The sequence below is a fragment of the Phacochoerus africanus genome, chromosome X (genome assembly GCF_016906955.1).
Source record: "Phacochoerus africanus isolate WHEZ1 chromosome X, ROS_Pafr_v1, whole genome shotgun sequence".
NCBI classification, from domain to species: Eukaryota; Metazoa; Chordata; class Mammalia; order Artiodactyla; family Suidae; genus Phacochoerus; species Phacochoerus africanus.
Genome location: NC_062560.1, coordinates 20768126 through 20786892, shown reverse-complemented (window position 1 = coordinate 20786892; position 18767 = coordinate 20768126). Strand labels below are relative to the sequence as shown.

The window sequence follows — 18767 nt, the reverse complement described above, 5'->3', positions numbered from 1 at the left end:
TGGGAACCTCCATATGCCGAGGGAGCGGCCCAAGAAATAGCAACAACAACAACAACAATAACAACAACAACAACAACAAAAAAGACAAAAAAAAAAGAAAAGAAAACCAGTGTAACTAGGGGAAAAAAAGCAATGGAGACATGACAACAGAAAAGCAGAAAGCCAGGTCATGCAGGGCCTTTAGGTCAGGGTAAACTGTTGGGACTTTACTGTAAATGCAGTGGAAAGATCACTAAAGGGTTTTCAAACAGAGGAATGACAATGCTGTTATTATAGTATTGTTTGTGAACTTCGGGTTAAAGTCACCAAAGTCCTGGATTAATAAAAATGCAATATGATGGCCAGCACTCTGCCTCATGTGTTGTAGCCAGATCTCAAATGACAGTCGATTTTTCTTATTCTACAGTAAATATTACTTTGTACATGTCACCAGTGGACCTAGGTGAGGGAGTGCCTTCATTGTACTGTGTTTGTAGAAAGTTTTAATATGCTGAATGCTTTAAAATAGTTTTTATTCAATGCTTACAATAAAATTGAGGCACTGAGCTTTCAGTTCCTAAAGAACCATTTATGCTTAAAAAGGCTTTTTTTCTTTTCTTTCTTTTTTTTTTTTTTTTCCTTTTTAGGGCTGCACCTGCAACATATGGAGGTTCCCAGGCTAGGGATCGAATCATAGCTACAGCTGCCAGCCTACAACACAGCTCATGGCAACACCAGATCCTTAACCCACTGGAGCAAAGCCAGGGATGGAACCCGCAACCTCATGGTTCCTAGGTGGATTTATTTCTGCTGCCCCATGACGGGAACTCTTAAAAAGGCTTTTGACTGATTTCTTCCCAACAAGCTATATGCATTAATTCAAACTCAATCTGCACAGGAGCGTGTGTGTGTGTGTGTGTGTGTGTGTGTCTGCTCAAATGAGAGTTGAAATGTGAATCTCCGAGGACTGTGTTTGGCTCTTGTTGATAAGTAAAAATTTCCTCCAGAGCTTTCGTGGCCTATCCACCTTAGCATTCTCCTAGACGCATTCCCAGGCAACTCTGGAAGGTGGACAGAGATGCATTCTTTTCATCTCAAATGAATTCTCCAAAGACTAAGTTTTATGCCTTTAGGAGAAATGGAAAATACCAGATGCTCATGCATGCTTGTTTTGTTAAAATAACTAAGAAAAAAAGAGGGTTGGCTTCTGTGTAAAATAAAACCCCTCAATATTCAGCAGTTAAATGGAAGCTTAGACTCTTTAGTTACAGATTTTGCTGGGTAAAGGCAATAATTCAGTAGAACTGTGGCTATATCAGCATTGCTTTCAAAATGAATTTTTGTTATATTTTACCATCAGAAAACAAAACGTAGTCTCCCAGTTACTCAGATATGAATCTACTCTCCCCCTTACAAAAAGGATACTAAAAATACTGAAAAAGCCACATGAGCAAAAACAATAGACCCCCCCCCCCCTTACTAGAAGCAAGCTGAAGTGGCCTACAGACTATCACAAGGCCTCAAGCTGAGGAAGCACAGGTAACAGTGATGCCAGTATGCATGATGGGGTTCCAAACAGAGTGACTGCTCCAAAGTCTATAATTTTCACAGGCCCTCAACTACCCACAGGCAGGGTCACAAAAGTTTTGTTCTCTGGAGAGAGTAAGCTGGAGACTTGCTGATTTTGGAAGACCAAACAAAGAGCACACAGGCAAACACAAGGCTGCCCACGTTGTTCACCTCTCCAAGTCTTGGTGCCCTTACCTATGAGATGGGGATAATAATAGGTACCTGAGTTAGTAATGATTAGATAATACAAATGAATCATTTAGGGTATGTCAGGCAGATGGTACACACTCACTAAATGGTAGCGAGCATCATCAGTGAAGGGCAGGTTCTGAAGAGCTTTCTGGAGGACTCAAGATAGATTTGATTTATACATCAAATACAAACACCTGAAAACTGACTCCCTCCTTCACTTTTTTTTTCCAACTGATGACCAAGGAATATAGCCTGAATTTTTCAATAAGTCACAGGTTAAAAGTAGGTTTGCAACGTTATTTCAAATGCCCAGTAGAGGATTAGAGAATGGGCTTTGAAATCTGACAAAATTCACCTTCTTCCTGGCTCCTCCAGTTACTAATGTGATCTTGGCAAGTCACACAAGTATTCCTCAACTGTGAAGTAGAAATAGTAACAAGTATCTGCAAGATTGTCGTAAGGACTGGCTACGATGCATGCAAGACCCTAGCTGACCATATGGTCCAGCGATCCCACTCATGGGCATATATCCAGAGAAAACTACAATTCAAAAAGACACATGCACCCCAATGTTCATAGCAGCACTATGAACAATAGCCAAGACACGGAAGCAACCTAAATGTCCACTGACAGATGAATGGATAAAGAAGTTGTATATATATATATATATATATATATACACACACACACACACACACACACTAGTATATGTATACACACACACACACAATAGACTATTACTCAGCCATTAAAAAATGAAATAACGCCATTTGCAGCAGCATGGATAGACCTAGAGATTATTATACTAAATGAAGTCAGTCAAAGACAAATACCATATGATATTGCATATATGTGGAATCTTGAAAATAAAGATATAAATGCATTTATTTACAAAACAGAAGGAGACATAGACATAGCAAAGGGAGAAGATTAGCAAAGGGAGAAGGGGGAGGAGATAAATTAGCAGTTGGAATTAACATATACACACCACTATATATAAAATAGATAACCAACGAGAACAGAGAACTATAGTCTAGCACAGAAAACTATACTGAATATCTAGTAACAACCTATAAAGGGCAAGTATATGAAAAAGTATATACTTATAACTAAAACATTGTGCTATACAACTAAAACTATCACAACACTATAAATCAACTATAATTTTTAAAAAGACTCTAGAAAAGTGCCTAGGACATGGTAGGTGTCAAGAAATGTTAGCTGTTTTCATCATGATCATTATTAAGCAATTAAAAAATCATTTATAAATGACTGGCCAATCTGGGAACAGATGTACCCTGGGCTATTCCTATATCAAATGTCATGGGAGTGGGAGGGTCATGTGACTGTTCTCAGTGGAGGGTTTCCACTGACTTCTCCTTTATTTTATTATTATTATTATTTTTAATAATTATTTCCCAATACAATTTTTTCCTACTGTACAGCATGGTGACCCAGTTACACATACATGTACACATTCTATTTTCGCATATTATCATGCTCCATCATAAGTGACTAGACATAGTTCCCAGGGCTACAGAGTGGATCTCATTGCTAATCCATTCCAAAGGCAACAGTTTGTATCTAAGCTCCCCAACCACCCTACTCCCTCCCCCTTGGCAACCACAAGTCTGTTCTACAAGTCCATGATTTTCTTTTCTGTGGAAAGGTTCATCTGTGCCTTAGACTAGATTCCAGGTATAAGTGATATCATACGGTAATTGTGTTTCTCTGACTCATTTCACTCAGGATGAGAGTCTCTGGTTCCATCCATGTTGCTGCAAATGGCATTATTTCATTCTTTTTGATGGCTGAGTAGTACTCAATTGTGTATATATACCACATCTTCCTAATCCAATCATCTATCAGTGGACATTTGGGTTGTTTCCATGTCTTGGCTACTGTGAATAGTGCTGCAATGAACATGCGGGTGCATGTGTCTTTTCTAAGGAAAGTTTTGTCCAGATATACGCCCAGGAGTGGGGTTGCTGGGTCATATGGTAGTTCTACATATAGATTTCTAAGGTATCTCCATACTGATCTCCACAGTGGTTGTACCAGCTTACATTCCCACCAAGAGTCCTTTAAATCAGTTTAGTTCACTTCTAAATGGTAAACTACACTGCTTTTTGCACTTAGGACACCTGCAGACATTTTAGCCTAAATGACAGCATAAATGATACCCAATATTTTAAGTAGCTTTTACACTGAGAATTTTAACTTAATCACTTAGTTCTTCCTCTGTAAAGTGGTGTCTGGAGCCAGAATCAATTGGAACAGTACTTTCATGGCTTGTACATGGACACTTGTCTTTGTTTCTTGGACTCTGAGCCTCAAGTGGAGAAAGCATAAAACACAAATATGAAGAATAGCACTTCTCAGCTCTAATCAATGGAGAAGTAAAAATAATTTTCATATAAATTCCCCAAAAAGCCTAGGAAATATAGCACATATTATTTCAAAGTATATTTTACTTACTGTCTCCATTGGCTATATTTTAAAAGCTTAGAGCATATTATAAATCCATGGCATAGCCACAAAATCTTATATTCAGTTATCTTCCTAATTGAGACAATTAACAAAACAAAATACACATTCAAATGAAATATGTAGCTAAACCATTTATAAATAATTAAAATTATAGATCAGGTTTTCTTTCATTGATCACAAATTATGGTAATGCTTTTGTGGTGCTCATTTCTGGGCTCACTTTGGTGTGTTTATTAAAGCACCGTATTGTCAGATCACAGGGAATATCTCATTTTCATTTTCATATCTCCAATTCTAAAGGGGATTAAATTATCCAATTAAACTGTTAATTAAAAAGACTCCTACAGAATAAACTGCAGGCTACCAGTGGCATTTTAAATTTTCACTGTGCTGTGCTCAAAAGCAATTTCCTAAATTCAGAAGAGCTCAAAGTTACTGCCCAGTATTTCACTTTAGAAGGTGTGGCTGGTAGTGCTAAGTAATAGCCAAAGCCATTTCCTCTTCTTTCTGGGCACACAGCTAGACTATATATCCCAGCCTCCCTGCAGTTAGGTTTGGCCATATAGCTAAGCTCTAGCCAATGGGTTATGAGCAGAAGTGATGTAGATAACTTCCTGGACTAGACCAAACCTTCCACTCAAGATCTTACACCATCTCTTCCCCTTCACCAGCTTCTTGAAAATGAGCATGTATTCAATAGGCAAGGAGAAAATGGCAGAATCAAAATATGGAAGGAACCTTGGTCTCTAAATCACCAGTTGCAGGAGAGAAGCTCACTGATCATTAGCCCATTTATATGTAATGAAAACAAGAAACTAACTTAAGTTGGGTTAAACCATTGAGATGATCTATTTCAATACCTAGTGTGATCTTAATTAACAAAGAAAGCCACTGAACTGGTGGGACATGCAAATACCTTAAACCTAATTAGAAATATCAGCCTCCTTCAAATTTCGATCAAGTCCACTTAGAGATCTAAACACTGAGGCAGACTAATTACCTCATAAAATTGATGAAACGGACCATAGCAAGAGAGATCCCAGACTTCTGGCCTCCATTCCCCCAAAGCCCCTTCTTTCTGTCCATGCCCCAGAGATCACTTATAAGCCATCGCTTCTACACATTTTTCCTTCTGTCATTACCCTATACACAAAAATCCTTATTTCAAGGATCAGCTCAGAAACTAATAATTAACAAGGGACTCTACTTGCACTGCCAGCCTAATCCCCAGATGGCCCACAGAGAAGTGGGGCTGAATGCTATGGAGTGCCTCTGGATCTGTCTAGACTCAGAGAAGGCAGCTGGGCTTTTACTGTCCTGCACCACTCAGTCCCTGTCCAAAGGTTACCAAGGGATATAAACTGCCAGGGGATATAAACTCCCTGGTACTTAGAGTTCTCCAAAAGTACATGGGGCACAGAGGCTCCAGTAGCATGAGGGAAGCCACCCTAAAGAGCCGGAGCCAACACAAAAGAAAAGCAGATGGAGGGTGAGGTTAGCGTGCTTCATAAAAAGGCTGGGATCTGGGCAGAGCCACCAGAAGAGAACCGAATCATTCCTTCTCTGCACACCAACCCACAACCTGATGTCCTTGCATGTCATCACACTTGTCGTGAAACAGGGTGACTCTAACAGTTTTCACATTGGTTCCCCATGTTTACTGAGGCCCAGAGACTGCATTTGATGTGTCTAAAGACACCTGGTTCAGTGATTTCAATATAATGGTGGTCATTCCTTGGGTGTTGAGTAAGTGACTATAAACTGACTCGATTAAAGGTGACAGCACACAGAGTCCTTGGTTTGATAGTAACTGTGATGTTCATTGTCACTTTTGCAAGACCAGCCCTACCATGGTTGATCATTTCCTCAGAAGCCTCTCTTTTCCTCAACAGAAATATTGTCACATATGCAATAAACCACATCTGCTTATATTACTGGAAGAAAATACAATGACCACTTTGCAAATCTCTCATTGTCTGCAGAGAAAGTTATGGCATTCAAATCCCACTTTCTTAAACCAAGAAACCTAGCCTGCTATAGTGCTTTGTGTACTTTGTAGGCAAATATTGTCTAAAACAGAACCGATTATGTTAATACATGTAATCGATTTTAATATACTGTTAAAAAGAGAGGAAACAGAAAATCTTCATTTTTTTATTGTCCTTAAAATGATTGCTCACATTGTTTCACAAGTAGGGGAAGAAAATACAATGACCATTTCGATATAATGCATAATCTAAGAAGACCATTCTTCAGTGGGCACCCCCACTGGCAATGAGAATATTGCTGCATGAAATAATCACATATTCTTCCATAATTTAATATGTAACTGAAACATCATGTTAAAAATATCAAGGAAGAAGCCTATCAAATGCTAAGTGATTACAGAAATAATGATGGAATAAATATATTCAGAAATGGGGTAACCTAAGAGTTGAAGGTTAATACAAAGGTCAGCAGCCTGAAGAACAAAGACTCTGCCTTTCCTGACCCTGGTATACTTGAGAAGCAATTTCAAACCTCTCCAACTGCTCTGGCACAAGCATAACCTGTGTAGCAAGACATAGTTCCCAGATGCTTCTTAGTGATGCTCCAGGGCTAAATAAGATAAAATTTATGTGCTGTGCTTTAAGCTCCATTGAGGAAAGGCACTGAATAAACTTAAGGATAATTTATGAATCCTGAGCTTGCCTTAGTCACTTCCAAGTCCATCTCATAAAAGGAAAAAATGGAAGTAGAAGGCCAATGCTGTGTGGTTGGTGAAAAGCTCAACAAACTTTAGGCAATGATGATAAGCCCAAACAAGACCATTTTATACACATAAGATCCTTAACTAATCCAAGAGAGTTTCACACACATACACACAAAAAAAAAAACCCTAACTCCTTCCACTGCCCAGACAATAGTTCACTGGCAGAACAGGTGGTGTATGAATCAGAGAAATGTGTTGCAGCAGTCCTAGTCTGAGATCCAATATCTAATTTCCTTTTAATTCTGCATAATTATTTTTGTAAAACTTTATGGCTCTACTCCAGTGGATGTGCTTCGCAAGGACTGCCCAAATCCTGTAGTCTCTTCAGAGTCCCATTCTTAGGTCAGCTTTTCCCGATTTCCTCCCCCTCCCTTCCAGTTCCATTTGACCTTCCTCTGTCTACCACTTAATCAGTGTCTGATGCTTTAGCAATCTGTACTGAAGAGAAAGGACAACAAAAATGTACTCTGAAAATTGAAACATGAGCATGTATTTGGAAATCCAATCAATGAGACAATTGTTCCAGCTAGTAGTGATGATTTGGGCTGCTTGGGCTTCGTTTTTAATAACGGCCATCCTATCTACAACTTTCGGTGTAACTGAGTTACATCAAGTAAAGTTAATTGGAACAAGGTAGCCATGCCACGTGGAAACTGCGAGGGCCCTGACTGTTCACCAACTAGTTTGCCTAAACCAACAAGTGACTGAACGAGTCCCATTTTCAAAGTCAATTATAATTCTCTGCTTTTATCAAATACTTTCTCCAACCTGCAGGAATGTGTTTATTGGGAATTTAAAAAAAGAAATCTAGAAGGAAAATACTATTTACATATAAGCCTAAAAAACCTCAGCTGACTTTAACTATCCAAGTATAGGAATAAAACAAGGAGAATCTTGTATGTCTAATCCAAATCAGAACAATTCCTCTAGAAAAAAGACATGTAAGTTTCCAGCACCTGTAACTGCTTGTGTTTAAAAGACAAACTAAGGTCACATTAAGCGTGGTTAACAGAAGGAAAAGGTAGCTGCCCTTCAGGAGTTTATCCATTCGGAGAGGAAGAAATAAAGGGGGACATTGCTCTCCTCTGACTAACACGGCATAATTGTTTGCTCATGATAGTGCCCCTTGCATTTTTCTCCTTTCAGAAGTTCCCATGGTTATACAAGGTCGGGGTACACATTTATATTAAAAAAAAAAAAAGATGACAAATCCCGGGGATGCAAAATGGCTTCCTAAATTTGCCATTTTGCTTTTGAGACTTTTCTATTGGCCTACTTAACCTAGAATCACATGTACAAGGACTAATGCGAAGGGGGATGGGTTTTTTTTAAGAAACCCAAAATGCCAGATAACCACTGTTACCATTTTATCCTCCATACACACCCTCTAACAAGAGATGGAGTCCTTCACCTGAGAGGATGGAGCTCAGAGGATCAGAAACCAGTACTGCTCTTTCTTACAGACTCTTTTAAAGACCTGAAGGGTAAAAATTGTTTCTTTGGACTAGGCAGGGGATTTTAAAACCAATCAATAACTTCTAAAATGTCTTCAATCAAGACATTCCTCAAAGAGGTTTTTTTTTTTTTTAAAGACAGGTTACTTTAACTGAGCCCAAACCAAAGGGCACTTTGCACCCTCTTCAGTGGGCACTCTGTCCCTTTGCACTAAAAAGGAAGGAAAGCCATACACTCCTAATGGGGAATTAGGAAATCATTTTTTTGATGCCTGCTCTTATCATCAACGGGAGAATGCACAAACATGGGGATAACAAGACCAGTAGGAACTGGACTGGAAGGGAAGTATCAGGCAGAAGACATCATGACCAAGGTTTGGGCAGACTGGAATCAAGCTTTGGAGATTTCATCTCCTAGCATCCCGGCTGCTGCATGACTAGGACTTGGGGCTTCTTCTGGGACTTACAGATGGACCCTTTTCTTTCTATTTGATAAACTCAAACCTTTACCAAGCAGCCTTTCAGCCAGCTTTGCTGACTCGGACAGGGCGATGGGCTACATCACACACAAGCTGTGAGGCACGTTTTCATCCCAACAGACTCCAAAGTGGAAGGCCAGAACTTCATCTAGAGTTGTGAAATGAAGAGTCAACAAATTTCTAATGTAACTGCCTTAGAGTTAATAAACGCTATGTAACAACAATACACAAAACCTAGCCCTGCGTCCCACGGAGCAGGAAGACCTCCCAGAAGTCCTCGTATCACCGGGGGCCCAAGTTGAAGAGACAGAATTTTTTTTTCTGGATAGTTTCTACTTAGGGCCCCTGCAGAGCTGCAGATTAAAAGGGTACATACCACGTAGCTGTGGCTTCCATGCTGAAATGGACAATAGCAACAACACAGCAGACAGCATTTTAACAAAAGCAGCCTAGGGATTTACTCCTGTTGGTTTGGTTTTCTAAAGAAACAGCCTGGGTTGAACATTTTGTATTCCACTTTGGAAGCCTTACAACTTTGGATAGATACTGTTTAGATCTAAGCGACACCCAAATAACAAAGATGCGTCAAAAAATAAACATTCTCCAGGGAACACAGGCCTAAAGCAGTAGGTGACGGGAGCTCAGTGAAGCCTCTGCTGGCACTGTACAGCTCTCCCAGCATAAACCATGAACCAGCAGTCCAGCTACCAGAGTCGGCAGGAGTCCGTGCCTCTGTTCATCGTGGAATTGGAGGGACAGTTAAAAGCTTTCTGGAATTCTTCAAAGTTGCTAACTGCACCATTGACCCTGAAAAAGATACGTCAAAGTCCACGTCATTTAATTCCTACATATCAACAGGTTCTGGGTAAAGCATATTTCTTGATGTGATGTTGCATTCATTTAATCTGGTTTTTCTTTTGTTTTGGTGCTTTTTAGGGCCACACCCATGGCATATGGAAATTCCCAGGCTATGGGTTGAATTAGAGCTGCACTTGCTGGCCTGTGCCCCAGCCATAGCAACGTGGGATCCGAGCAGCATACGCGGCCTACACCACAGTTCACGGCAACACCAGATCCCCAACCCAAATGAGCAAGGCCAGGGATCGAACCTGCATCCTCATGGATACTAGTCGGATCTGTTTCCACTGCGCCACAACGGGAACTACCTCATTTCATCTATTTATAGGTAGATCACTGAAGCTGAAAGTGGTTAAGTAAATTGCCAAAGAAATTAAGAGAGCTAAAGACTAGGTGCATGCTATTAATCTTCCAAGTATCTTCGAATTCCTACAAACTGTAGGATTTACCATTCCTGTCAATTGCACATGGGGCTGTACTTACCTATAAATTTATAAATTCCTACAAATACAAGATTTAGCAATACTCAGCTCTTCTATTTTTCAACTTAACTTTTTATAGAAGATATAACTGATATAGAGTCCACACATTATTTTTTTTAACAATTTTGGCTGTGCCCACTATGTGGAGAAGTTCCCAGGCCAGGGACTGAACCCGTGCCACAGCAGTTACCCAAGCCACTGTAGTGACAATGCTGGATCCTTACCCTGCTGGGCCACAAGGAAACTCCAAGTTCACACATTTTTAAGTATAAACGGCATTGATTTTTTTTCCACATGTAGACATCCCTGTTACTACCACCCAGATGAAGACATGGGATATTTCTAGCACCTACAAGGCTCCCCCATGTGCCCTAACAGTAGCACCTCCAAGGAAAACTACTAGTCTGACCTCTATCGCCATCCATTAGTCTTGCCTGTTTTTGAACTTCATGCAAATGGATCACATAGTATGTGCTCTTTTGTCTCTGACTTCTTTCACTCATACTATGTAAGATTCGTCCATGTTGTTGCTTTCTTTAAATTATCTTTACCCATTCAATCTACAAAGACCCTTTCTACCAGTTCCTATTACGTTCGAAGGTGCCTGTTTACCTAGACGTTGTTTCATGCAACAATAAACTAATCAATGGTGCTATTAGTTGTTGATGTGCTGATGAGTAATGTTTTACTGGGGTTAGCTCCAAGACCTGGAGTTCTGGCAAGTTCCCCGACTGCAGTAAAGACTGTGGATTCCTACTCAGCACTTGACTGTAGCTGCCTTTTGGAAGTGGTATTTCCATTGTGTGATTTCTGCTGCCCTCAAAATCTACGGTTACAGCAGACATCACTAACAAGCCAGCAAAAAATCTCCCCCCTCATCTCTTTCTTACACAACTGGGTGTTCAAAGGGTCGACTACAAACAGCATTCTCGGTCACTGACTGTGTCTTCTCTAATGACTTTGTTCCCTCTGGGCATTTGAATGAATATAATGGCCTGTATCCCAAACTCGCCATAAACTCTTGGGTTTTCGATGGGATGTATGGGGAGGGATGCCTATTTCATACTGTGATTACTCACCCTGGGCAAGTGTTAAGGACAGAATTTAGCTGACAATTAGTAAGTATATTCTGCAAATTACCAGCCAAATTCCGATATTACAGGCAACTAGTTAGTAAAAAGAAATAAGCTTCAAAAAACTTATGTGGTGGGTAATTAATCTACTGTGTGGTTTCATCTGCATCATTTGTCAGTGGGAGTACATTTTGGTCCATTAGAGACTGTCAGCATTCTTGACAGTTTAGCCCAGTGGGGGAGAATTTCTAACACAGTGATTAGATTTTTATGCTATTGGGTAGTTTATAGTTAATTTCTGAAACATTTCTAAGGCAAGGTTTTAGGAATAAGATTTTAAAATACAGGAGAAATTTTAGATGGCTTTCCTGCAAAATGCTAATGGATCCATTTAAACATTAAAATATAAAGATATTCAGATTATGTCTCAAGCAAAGAACAAATAAATATAAATTACTAGGGTTTCTTGGATTTCCTATTATAATTCTCTGTCCCTTACTATAGAAAATTCCCCTCAAACTATGCTAGAAACTTAGCACAGGGTAAGTAATATTAACCTCAATTTTGTTTTTACTTAACATTTTATACATTCTGACAATTAAATAAGAGTATAATTCATAATCCTTTTCCCTTCATATATAAGCAACTGTTCAAAAATATGACTCAAACTAAAAGCCAAAACGTAGAGCTTTTGCCTCTAGATATGAATTACAATAGCTAAATAGCACCATATATCCTCCTTTGTGTTCGGAGCTATTCAGAAAGTGGGCACTCATTCATAGACATGCTGGTTGGCTGCATGAAAGAACAAGAGGCATTAAATAGGATATTCTACAACACAAATTAAACCAGAGCTCTAGGTGTTTTAACACACAGTACATAAGATCTCATCTTTGCCTAAGAAAAGAGATTTGGGGGGCATAGATTTAAAAAAGGAAGTGGGTGGATAAGTCAACGATGCTAGTTTACTGAGCACCTATGGTGCGTTCATGGCACCCAAGGACTGCTGCCTTTCAAACAGTAGAAGGTAATAGGTGGGAATTAACACTAAAGCTATGATTTGGATTCTAAATAACCTTTGGAGTCTTGTAAAATCTCATAGATCTCTTGATACCAGAGATGTGTAAAAAGAGGCAACCACAGAAATGTAGATGAAAGAATGTTGACTAAACTGCCTTCCTACTCATTAAAGAAAAGATGCTTAGTTTCTGTTGGGACAGGTTTTTTTGTTTGTTTTTTTTTGTTTTGTTTTGTTTTGTTTTTGTCTGTGAAATGGAACTGTCAGTGTTCACACTGCAGGCTTTTGCTCAGATCATTTGTCTGTAGGACCCTGGGATGGCTGGGTAGGGGAGGAGATGGAGATGCACAGTTAAAAGCTCACGTCACCTATTTGCTTATTTACCTGAATTGAGGGGGGCTGTGAGCACCGACTTGGATTTGTTCTCGGGCGGCTTCTGGTCTGTAGGAATTGCACCTCACCTAGAAGAGGAAAGCATCCTAATAATTATGTTTCCATTTCAAGTACACATTTTCTACAGCCTTAATGGCTCCAAATTATAATGAAGAGTAATTTTTGACTCAATAGATGACAGTTTTAGTAGATCAGATAAAACCTTCATCAGTAGTAGCATCTATTATGCCAATGCCCTGAGTAGAAGGTTTTATCATTGTGAATACTTTCACAATTTGAGTAAATGAGCAAGGTTCCCAGACAAATGCTTTAAATCAAAAGAATACTGTATGCACCCATGAATCAACCAATGTATTCATTCAATTAATATAATGCTTGGGATTGCCCTTATCAAATTCAACCACACTCATTTGAATCAATAAAATGACTCAACCATCTATTTTTGAGTACGGTCAGGAGAAGTCAGTGTATTTGGCACCCTGGGTGCCTTGCTTGCTTCATCCTAATTCAGGCCATAGATAGGTAGACAGTGCTCCATCTCCCTTGACGTTAGGCATGGCTATATGACTCGCTCTGCCCAATGAAATGTGAGCAGAAGTGATATATGTCACTTCCTAGGGGAAGCTTTAAAAACCTGGCAGAAGCCGTAAGGGTCTGAAGAACAATTTAAGATGCTACATTAAGGGCCAGGGCACATTTCTTCACATTTCCTTCCTACTCCAGTGGTGACCATGGAAGCACATGTCAAGATAAAGATTCCCAAACCCAGGTCCTTCCGTAGAAACTATGCACAGAGCCTCACTGTTAACCCATGCTGGACATGGAGCCTGACCAAGAAAAAGCAAAATAAAAACTTGCCTTGTGCTGTTCTCTTGTGTACCATAACCTACTTATTCCTGATTTGAAGTTTGTCTTGAAATATGACACAGCTTGAAGTATGAATAGAACTAGGACACGTGAATATGATGGGGGGATTCCAAGTGGAGGAGAAAATGGAAACAAAGACATATTTGAGAGAAAAAAAAACAAGACATTCAGCTTGGCTGGACTGGGTGGTGCTAGACTGGGCAGCAATGGAGACCAGGGGAGGGTGGGAGGGAGCCAGATTTCTGAAGTCCTGAACAAGAGGCTACAGTGTTTAAAATATATTTAAATTGTTTTTTGAACACAAAGATGATAAAAAATTTTATTTTTAAAAGATCTACCTGGCAGGGGTATAGTAGGAGGAGGAACTTAGAGACTAGTTAGAAGGTTATTTACGGGCCCCAGGAAGGTTCCCAATGAATGTCTACTAAATAAGAGTTGATGAGAATAGAGAGAAGTAGAAGGATGAGAAGAATATCTGAGGGAAAATTGACAGGCCACAGAAACTACAGGGATACAGGAAGCAGCAAAGGTGATACGATGCTATTGCTTTTGATGAAGATAAACCATCCGTCACTGCGGTTCTGACTTTGACTTTGACGATGTTTTTGTAATGTGAGTCCTTAACTTTCTCAGAAGCTAGCAAAGGTGAAGCTGTTTCTCACCATCAATTTTACCTCACTTTTTCTTATTGTATTGCTTCTAACATTCTTATATAGTACTGTCTTTGCTTCATATATCATTTAAAAAATTTCTAAAAACACATTTTTATTCTTACCATTTTCCTAGTACCTTCTCAGGAGAGAAAATAATTTTACTCCTTATAAGCAGACTGATGCCAGTACACCAAAGACTAAAAATCTCCTCGAACCGTCAGGAGGAAAAACTCCAAGATAAATTTCTTGTTAGGAATATGAAATAGCTTGCCATTTTTCCTTAATCTCTTTAAAGGAAGTCAAATCTAGTTTGAAATTTTATTTGGAGACATTTCAAAACTAAGACTGTAATGTTGCTGTAAGTTAGTTTACTTCATCTACTAAGATGGACCTTAAGTAAGTAAGAACCTAAATGAGAACTGACAGACCTTGTACTTTGTCCTCTAGAGCAGAGGACAGCAAGCATTTTCTGCAAAGGGACAGATAATAAATATTTTAGGCTTTGCAGATCATAAGTCTGTTTTAACTACTCAGCCACTGTAGCACAACAACAGCCACAGACAATGTGTAAAGAGCATGGCTGTTTTTCAATAAAACATTATTTACAAAAATAGACAGCAGGCCATATGTAGCCCATGGGCTCAAGTTTGCCAACCCCCACTCCAGAAAGTTCTAACTGTATTCGTGTGCTTATTTTAGATAGCTGACCCAATACTGAACCAAAAGTCTCCTTAATTGAACTGTGTTAATCTTATCCTTTTCAAGCAATTCATCAAAAAATGTCAAGCATCTTCAATATATCCAGCATCTCTGCTGGATGCTATGGAGATAAATAAGAAGCCTAAGAAGATTAGCAATAGAGAGGAAAGTCTTCAACATTTTGATAACAATTAAGTAAGTATTCAGCTGCATGGTAATGAGGCTAAGTGAGGAGGAGGTGGAGTTTTTTTTTTTTTTAATGAGAACTGGAGTCCTTGGGGAAGTTTATGGAAGACATGGAGGAGGTGGAACTTACCTGGATCCTGAAGGGTAAAGACGGAAGTGAATAATCTGAGGGGGAGGAACAGGAAGAGGGTTACTTTATAGGAGGAAAAGCAAAAGCAAAACCACGGGGACAGTAATGAGCATGACACTGAAAGGTGGAAGTGGGGACACCGGCCCAGCTAAAGGTGCATCTGGTAGAACTATGAGAATGTGGAGCTGGTTGGGTAAAGTAGTAAGACTGAGGAGAGTTCAGAAGGGTGTTTGGCCTCGATGCAGTAGGTACATGGGAGCCACCGCAGTTCCTTTAGCAGGTCAGTGATGAAATCAAAGTACTATTTCAGTGGCATGTGCGACAGACAGCTGTGAAAAGACTCCAAAGTCAGGAAAACATGCCCTACCACTGCTGGGATATTCCAGAGTAGATGAGATTGAGACCTAGTCTGTAGATGATGAGATAGGGTAATGGGGAGAAGAAGGGGCTGAATCTGAAGAGTGGTGAAAAAGATGAAGCATCTAGGTTTGGGGACACATGTCCTAAAAATGAGAACAGATAATTCAAAGAAGACCTAAGAATCCAGGTTTTCTAACCAGAAAGACCCAAAGACTGAGGGTATGTTAATCAAAGTGGGAAAACTAAAAAGGCAAGTCACTTCACTGCAGACTCTACTTTTGCTGACATCAGGTAGATCAGTGATCATTTACTTAGTGTTGTCATGTCAACTTTAAGAAATAAAAGACCCAAGTCAAACTTTTTTTCTAGACTGTTAAAATTGGTAAGTGAACTTTTTTAAAAAAATCGTTTTAAAAAAAGAAAGAAAGAAAAGACCCAGACAGGTGAAAATCTTTTAAGCAGAGTCAACCAAAGAAGGCATGGAAATGAATTGAGCTTACTGAGAAGTGAATGAAAAGACTTAGGAACACAAGGTTGTACTGATGAAAACTCTTGCCTAGTCTTGAGCATACAGATACAGATTGGCCCACTGCGAAGCCATGCATCAGAACCATCATCAATACATCCCGGGCTTGTCTGAAAATGAGGCCTACATATTGGTTTTTGTGGCATAAACCAGTGCAATAACCGAGTAACAAAGAACAACTGACACCTGCCTCACTGGCCAGATACTTCAACTCAGAACTGTGCCTATTTAGGGGAAGTCTTCTTTTCATTTCTGCTCAGAGAGCCCATTAAACTCACAAAAGAGTGCCATGACTCTCCTCGCCTTTGTTGTTGTTGTTTTCAGCTCTAGCAGTCTTCACAAGTTCATCTGGCAGTTGGGAACATAGCCGTGAGGGTCCCCCACATGTAGACAGTGGTGGGATAAAAGCAGCCAATGAAGCAGAGGAAGAGCAACGCAGGAAAGGGCAGGGCCAAGAAAGCCAAAGAACAGGTCATCAGAAATGGTTATAAAGTGTATCAAATATATTAAGAAGTCAGGATATACCCAAAAAATATCACGTGAGTTACCCCACTTGATAAATACACCAAGAAACCTTGATTCAATCAGTCAATCAATCATGTTGATAAAATAATAAGAAGGTGAAATGTATCCTGAAAATAAGCAGCAAGATTAAACTTCAGCTGAAATCAAAGTTATGCCATTAAACTTCCGTTCCAAACCTTTGATCTAGGGAGCCAGCCAAAGACCTACACTCCATCTCTGATGCCGCTGCCTTGGTCTTACTCACATGAGCATAACTCAGGAAGAAAAGCTGGTTGTTAGAGAATTCGACACCGGGAAGGAGAGGCTCCTCAACGCCCTGCCTCTTGTCATCTATCCATTTCCTGTATGCCTGGGGAGAGAAGGACAAGAGAAGATCCTCTGTGATAAAGACTTCTCCCTTTTCTCAACCAGGGCAGAGATATTAAATGTATCCTCCACCAGGTAGGTGCAAAATGTATCCTGTCAAGTTCTCCTTTAAGAAAACAAACACCTGGATCACATGGATATGCACATCAATGCTGTGTGGTTTAACAGTGAGGGAGGTTTGCCCACAAAAAGACCTCTTCCTCAATAGACAGCAAAGCAGCTGGGCCAAAGTGCTCAAGTGTTAAATAACTCCCCCTCCCCTACACAAAGCTTTTTTTTTTTTTTTTAATGGCTGCACCCTCATCATATAGAAGTTTCCAGACCAGGGCCTGAATCCAAGCCACAGGTGCAACCTATGCCATGGCTGCAGCAACACTGGATCCTTTAACCCACTGTGCCGGGCCAGGGGTGCAAACCTGCACCTCAACAGCAATCTGAGCTGCTGCTGACGGATTCTCAACCCACTGTGCCCCAGTGGGAACTCTTCTTTTCTGGCCACACCCATGGCAGGTGGAAGTTCCCAGGGCAAGGATCAAATCTGCACATGGCAGTGACTAGAGCCACTGAAGTGACAATGCCTGATCCTTAACCCACTGCACCACAAGGGAACTCCAAAAAGCTATTCTTTCTATTGCTACCAGGGAACAAACATGTCTAATACAATGACAAGCCATGTGGAAATAAATTGGGGGTCAATCTATTGCCAATTTTTTCTTTTGCCAAATAAGAGGGAGGGAAAGCTATGATCTTCAGTCACCATCATTTTATAAAATATATTTTCTCTAGAGTAGAGGAAGGCTATAACCTCAGAATAACAGCTTGATCTTTACAGTGAATGCATTTAGCTTTATGAATATCTCTCTACATCATCCTTATGTGTCTTATTTAACTACAGACCAGTGGATGATGAAAACGTTATTATGGACCTGGTCCACTCTATGAGGACCACTAGCCTCTGACCATAATTTGGAAGTTTGGTATTTTAAGAGAAAATTATGAGGAGGGCTACAGAGAGTACACTTTAAAAAGACACCTATGAAGCTAGCCCCTGAGGAGTTTTCTGTAGCATGTTTTAATGTGGAAGCATTTTCTGAAAACTTTTAAATACATGACCCTTAGTAGCAAATATTTTAGGGTGACTTTATGCCCCAAAAAGAACAAAGAGAGAAATGCACCTCTATTCATCTAATAGAATATAATAGAGTCAATGGGGAAATACCATTCGATTTACAGAAATTCACAGAATTTACAGAAATCTAACTCTAAAGAAAATGTCCGTGATGTAAACTGAGGTGCACCCATACGGTATTTTATACTTTAATTTTAAAAATCACCGCAAATGTTGCAGCGCATACCCTAAAAGCTTGCCGCAGACCTCCATTATCGGCAATATTTTCTCCCAGGGTCCTCTTCCCCTTCACCTAACAAAAAAAAAGAGTGTTTCACAGTTAACTACCATTCAGCAAGAGGCATAAATATGATAGCAAGAAAAAGTGCCATATTTTAAAGAGAGAATTGCATTCAACCAATCAGAGGGAGTCACAATATACTGTGAGATGGGAAACTAATCCCAGCAAGGTGCTCCTGAATGTAATTTTTATTTCATTATGCTACACATTTATTTCTCACCATCTCCCTATTCTCACCAATTTAACCAGCTCCACAAAAATGTTAACAGTATTCCGAGTGACTCTGATTTAATGGGGGAAAAAACAG

At 39.8% G+C, this 18767-nt stretch overlaps 1 protein-coding gene across 1 annotated transcript in view; it reads right to left on the bottom strand.

The window, feature by feature from the left end:
* Positions 1-6368: 6368 nt before the first annotated feature.
* The window catches only part of PHEX (phosphate regulating endopeptidase X-linked), a 226183-nt gene continuing 213784 nt past the window's right edge, over positions 6369-18767 (bottom strand). The window contains exons 19-22 of the mRNA XM_047765574.1: positions 18407-18472; positions 16930-17034; positions 12731-12807; positions 6369-9722 (exon numbers count right to left, since the gene is read on the bottom strand). Of these exons, the coding sequence (XP_047621530.1) occupies positions 9620-9722; positions 12731-12807; positions 16930-17034; positions 18407-18472 (351 nt within the window). The 3' untranslated portion in view covers positions 6369-9619. The remainder of the gene's footprint in view (positions 9723-12730; positions 12808-16929; positions 17035-18406; positions 18473-18767) is intronic.